Source organism: Petromyzon marinus, chromosome 85, assembly GCF_048934315.1.
Source record: "Petromyzon marinus isolate PM22_M1 ecotype Great Lakes invasive population chromosome 85, UKy_Petmar_22M1.pri1.0, whole genome shotgun sequence".
In the NCBI taxonomy this organism is placed as follows: domain Eukaryota; kingdom Metazoa; phylum Chordata; class Hyperoartia; order Petromyzontiformes; family Petromyzontidae; genus Petromyzon; species Petromyzon marinus.
Genome location: NC_133750.1, coordinates 6,069,190 through 6,075,289, shown reverse-complemented (window position 1 = coordinate 6,075,289; position 6,100 = coordinate 6,069,190). Strand labels below are relative to the sequence as shown.

At 62.6% G+C, this 6,100-nt stretch overlaps 1 protein-coding gene across 1 annotated transcript in view; it reads right to left on the bottom strand.

Annotated features, from left to right (window-relative positions):
* NIPBL (NIPBL cohesin loading factor) overlaps positions 1-6,100 on the bottom strand; it is a 199,954-nt gene that overhangs the window by 126,208 nt on the left and 67,646 nt on the right. Inside the window, exon 13 of the mRNA XM_076057949.1 lies at positions 1,106-2,294. Within this exon, the coding sequence (XP_075914064.1) occupies positions 1,106-2,294 (1,189 nt within the window). The remainder of the gene's footprint in view (positions 1-1,105; positions 2,295-6,100) is intronic.

Sequence of the window (6,100 nt, the reverse complement as noted above, 5' to 3'; positions counted from 1 at the left end):
ACTCCATCCTCACCCCCCACACAACTCACCACCACCCCCCCACTACCCCCCTCACCCCCCACACAACTCACCACCACCCCCCCACCACCACCTCCTCACCCCTCACACAACTCACCACCACCACCCCCCTACCCTCCCTCACCCCCACACAACTCACCACCCCCCCACCACCACCACCTCCTCACCCCCACACAACTCACCACCACAACTCACCACACCTCCTCACCCCCACACAACTCACCACAACTCACCACACCTCCTCACCCCCACACAACTCACCACAACTCACCACACCTCCTCACCCCCACACAACTCACCACAACTCACCACACCTCCTCACCCCCACACAACCACCACCACCACCACCACCTCCTCACCCCCACACAACTCACCACCACCACACCTCCTCACCCCCACACAACTCACCACCACCACACCTCCTCACCCCCACACAACTCACCACCACCACACCTCCTCACCCCCACACAACTCACCACCACCACACCTCCTCACCCCCACACAACTCACCACCACCACTCCTCCTCACCCCCACACAACTCACCACCACCACACCTCCTCACCCCCACACAACTCACCACCACCACACCTCCTCACCCCCACACAACTCACCACCACCACTCCTCCTCACCCCCACACAACTCACCACCACACCACCTCCTCACCCCCACACAACTCACCACCACCACCTCCTCACCCCCACACAACTCACCACCACCACACCTCCTCACCCCCACACAACTCACCACCACCTCCTCACCCCCACACAACTCACCACCCCCACACAACTCACCACCACCTCCTCACCCCCACACAACTCACCTCTGCTAACTGCGTGCCCGTGCCTCCCGTGTCTGCCGCTGCCGCCGCCGCTGGAGGAGCTGACCCCGGCACCGGGCCCCGCCGACGACCTCGCCGAGGGCTGCTGAGGAGGAGGAGGAGGAGGCGGAGGCCGTGGCGGGGTGAAGAGGTGCGACGAGGTGCGCCCGGGGGGCAGCTTGTGAAGCACCACCACGGGGTCCGACCCCAACTCGCACGGCAGGCGGATCGAGCCCAGTGACTTGTGGAGCCGGCCGCCGGTGCTCACGGATCTGCCAATCGCTCCACCGCCTCCGCCGCCTCCGCCGCCGCCTCCGCCGCCTCCTCCACCTCCGCCTCCACCGCCTCCGCCGCCTCCACCTCCGCCTCCACCGCCTCCGCTTGCTCGACCGCCAACACCGCCGCCACCACCGCCGGATCTACCAATCGCTCCACCGCCACTACCGCCACTGGGTCTGGCACCACCACCACCACCACCTCCACCACCTCCACCTCCACCACCACCACCACCACCACCTCCACCGCCTCCACCGCCGCCACTACCACCACCACTACCACCACCACCACACCACCACCGCCTGCTCTACCACCACCACCACCACCGCCGCCGCCAGCTCGCAGCGCCGACCCGGACGACCGGCCCTGCCCGGATCCCGGAGCGCGAGTCATCTGATGTCTCAATCCCACTCCGGCTGCTGTAGCTCCTGCTGCTGCTGTAGCTCCTGCTGCTGCTGCTGTAGCTGTAGCTGCTGCTGTAGCTGTAGCTGCTGCTGCTGCTGCTGCTGTAGCTGCTGCAGCAGAGCCTCCTCCATTCTTCGAGTGGCTGCCGCCGCTGCTGCCGCTGCCGCTGCCGCGATGAGGCTTGGATCTGCCGCCGCTCGCATCCACCCTGCGGTCCCCCGTCTGCTGCTGCTGCTGCTGCTGCTGCTCAATCTTCAGTTGCGGGGAGACCTCCACTTTGGATTTGACATCGACAGGGCCACCACCGCCACCACCACCACCGCCACCACCGCCACCACCGCCACCACCACCGCCACCACCACCACCACCGCCACCACCACCACCACCGCCACCACCGCCACCACCGCCACCACCGCCACCACCGCCGTCGGTCCGTTCCAGTTTCACACGCGGGAGTTCGATCTTGACGGACATTTTCCCCTCGGCCGTACCACCACCGCCACCACCACCACCACCACCGCCACCACCACCGCCACCACCACCGCCACCACCACCACCACCGCCACCACCACCACCGCCGCGTTGTTGCTGCTGCTGCTGCTGCTGCGGTGGTTGCTGCTGCTGCTGCTGCTGCTGTGGTGGTGGTGGTGGTGGTTGTTGTTGTTGTTGCTGCTGCAGCTGAGGTTCGATCATGGCGAGGGTATCCAGGGGAACTCCCCTCGGAAGAGGCTTCACCTCACTCTTCACTGACACCGCAGCAGCAGCAGCAGCAGATGCTGGGAGGAGTGAGGGGGGGCGGTGGAGGAGGGAGGGAGGGAGGGAGGGGAGGGGGAGTGGAGGGCATGGAGGAGTGGAGGAGAGGGAGGGAGAAAGGAGGAGGTGGAGGAGGTGGAGGAGGTGGAGGAGGAGAGTGGGGGGCAGGAGGAGGAGAGTGGGGGGCAGAGAGCACCATGGAGAAAGTCACAATCAAATACAGACAAAGCTGCCCCCCGTGTAGCCTCTAGCAGGCTGTAGGGGCAAGTGCTGTCAGTAGCACCTACACACACAGAGACAAAGCTCCCCCGTGTAGCCTCTAGCAGGCTGTAGGGGCAAGTGCCAGGCCGCCTTTGTCTCCCCAGTGGCGATGTTTACCGCTCACACCGCTAAACCAGCTGCTGGGTGGAGATCATCCCACACACAGGGTAGTAGGGAGAGATGGAGGTCGGCACGCACACACAGGCTAGGTGAGGGCAGAGCACATTCGGGTGCAATCTGTCAACCCCTCACCACCACCCACACCACCGCCACCCACACCACCACCCACACCACCACCACCACCACCACCCACACCACCACCACCACCACCCACACCACCGCCACCCACACCACCGCCACCCACACCACCACCACCACCACCACCCACACCACCACCATCCACACCACCACCATCCACCACCACCACCAACACCACCACCACCCACACTACCACCATCCACACCACCACCCACACCACCACCATCACCCACACCACCGCCGCCACCACCACCACCAACTCACACCACCACTAACCCACACCACCACCACCCACACCCCCACCATCCACACCACCACCATCCACACCACCATCACCACCACCATCACCTCCACCACCACCCACACCACCACCATCCACACCACCACCATCCACACCACCACCCACACCACCACCACCCACACCACCACCATCCACACCACCACCACCCACACTACCACCATCCACACCACCACCCACACCACCACCACCACCCACACTACCACCACCACCACCCACACCACCACCACTCACACCACCCACACCACCACCCAACACCACCACCACCACCCACACCCCACCATCCACACCACCACCATCCACACCACCATCACCACCACAATCACCTCCACCACCACCCACACCACCACCACCACCACCCACACCACCCACACCACCCCCACCACCACCACCCACACCACCCAAACCACCACCACCACCACCCACACCACCACCACCCACACCACCACCACCCACACCACCACCATCCACACCACCACCCACACTACCACCATCCACACCACCACCCACACTACCACCATCCACACCACCACCACCACCCACACTACCACCACCACCACCCACACCACCACCACCCACACCACCACCACCCACACCACCACCACCCACACCACCACCACCCACACCACCACCCACACCACCACCACCCACACCCCCACCATCCACACCACCACCATCCACACCACCATCACCACCACCATCACCTCCACCACCACCCACACCACCACCACCACCCACACCACCACCATCCACACCACCACCAACACCACCACCCACACCACCACCATCCACACCACCACCATCCACACCACCACCAACACCACCCACACTACCACCATCCACACCACCACCCACACCACCACCAACACCCACACCACCGCCACCACCACCACCACCCACACTACCACCACCACCACCCACACCACCACCACTCACACCACCACCACCCACACCACCACCCACACCACCACCACCACCCACACCCCCACCATCCACACCACCACCATCCACACCACCACCACCACCACCCACACCCCCACCATCCACACCACCACCACCCACACCACCACCCACACCCCCACCATTCACACCACCACCACCCACACCACCACCACCACCCACACCCCCACCATCCACACCACCACCATCCACACCACCATCACCTCCACCACCACCCACACCACCCACACCACCCCCACCACCACCACCCACACCACCCCCACCACCACCACCCACACCACCACCACCCACACACCACCACCACCACCACCCACACCACCACCACCACCCACACCACCACCACCACCCACACCACCACCACCACCCACACCACCCACACCACCACCCACCACCACCCACACCACCCACAACAACAACAACCGCCATTCGCCACTAAGTGGCGGTGACGTCACCACGACGCTTGTGCCAGGCTATGTGCACCCTGAGGCCACGTGAAGTGTCGAACGCCCGCTGGCAGGAGGTCACGGGGCAGACCCAGGTGCCACGGGTCGACTGACTGAGATGACTGAGATGACTGGCTGATGCACCACCTGTGCCCCCTACTGTGCCAACCTGCTGTGCTTTAGCCACCCGGCGCTCCGCTCGTTGTTCTGAGCGTCGCTCCTCCGCCCTCCGTTGTTGTTGGAGGGCGACTGCCTCCAACTGCCCAGTAGCATCCTTCACGAGCCTCCTCCACAGAGGCCGATCTTGACACCGCTGGTACCAGTCATCGGCAAGTCCACTAAGCTCCACGTCCTCCCGTACCACATCACTCCATCTCTTCTCTAGCCCGTGCCGCGCCCGCTAAGCCCCCTCAATCCGGCCAAACAAAAGCTGTTTCGGCATGCGGTGGCTGGGCATGCGGGCTACATGACCCAGCCATCGCAGCCTTGCCTGCCGGAGGAGCTCACCGATGGGACCCTGTCCAGATCTTTCAAGGATTTGTGAGCTCCTCACACAATCCAGTCTGGTTAAACCCAGGATGGATCGTAGGCAGGCCAGCCTAAATGTTTCTAACCGGCGAAGATGTTCCATTAGGGGGGTCCACGTTTCGCAAGCGTAGAGAAGGGAGGGAATGACCGTGGCCGAGAAGACCTGAAGCTTAGTGCGGAGCGACAGACCAGGTAGCTTCCACACAGCGTTACGCAACCGATGAAAAGATATTGCCGCTCGACTGATTCGGAGTGAGACCTCTGCTGTTAAACTGGAGCCAGTCATAAGCACACTGCCCAGGTATGGGAAACTCTCCACTCTCTCCACAACTGCCCCATCACCGATTGGGAGTTGTGGGGGTGGAGTGTCCGATGGTACAAAATACCCAGGCAGGTGCTTAGTTTTGGTGGGGCTGATGGTAAGGCCCCACCTCTTAGTGGCACGCTCCAGTCTCAGCAGCAGCGTCTCCAACTCCTCCTCTGACTGAGCAGCTATTACCAAATCATCAGCATACATAACGTGGTTGAGCAATAGGGAGCCATCCCTTGACCGCACCCGGGCATCGATTAGCCTCCCATTATATCTGTACCATATGGAGATTCCCCCGGTACAGCTATTGAAGGCTTCACGAACTACGTGGTCAAAATAGATGTTAAATAATGTGGGAGCCAGAGGACATCCCTGTCGCACCCCAAGGTGTACAGGGAATGGCTCTGACTCCCGGCCACCTAGTTTTATCCGGGCCCGCTCACCATCATGAAGGTCCTTAATGATCATGAGCAGAGGGTCAGGTACTCCAAAAGCACGAAGAACGACCCAGAGCCCAGGCCTACTGATGGTATCATAGGCCTTGACCAGGTCAATAAAGCAGAGATGTAGGTCTTGTTGGAATTCCCTACACCTCTGCTGTAGCAGACGGACAGAAAATATGGCATCTGTGCAGGACCGCCCTTTCCTGAAACCGCATTGGGGCTCCGCAAGCCTCTCTCCTCAGCGTGCCTGGCAAGGCGATGCTGAATAATCCTTGCCAGGACCTTTCCCGGCACACTGAGGAGTGAGATGCCCCTGTAGTTGTTACAG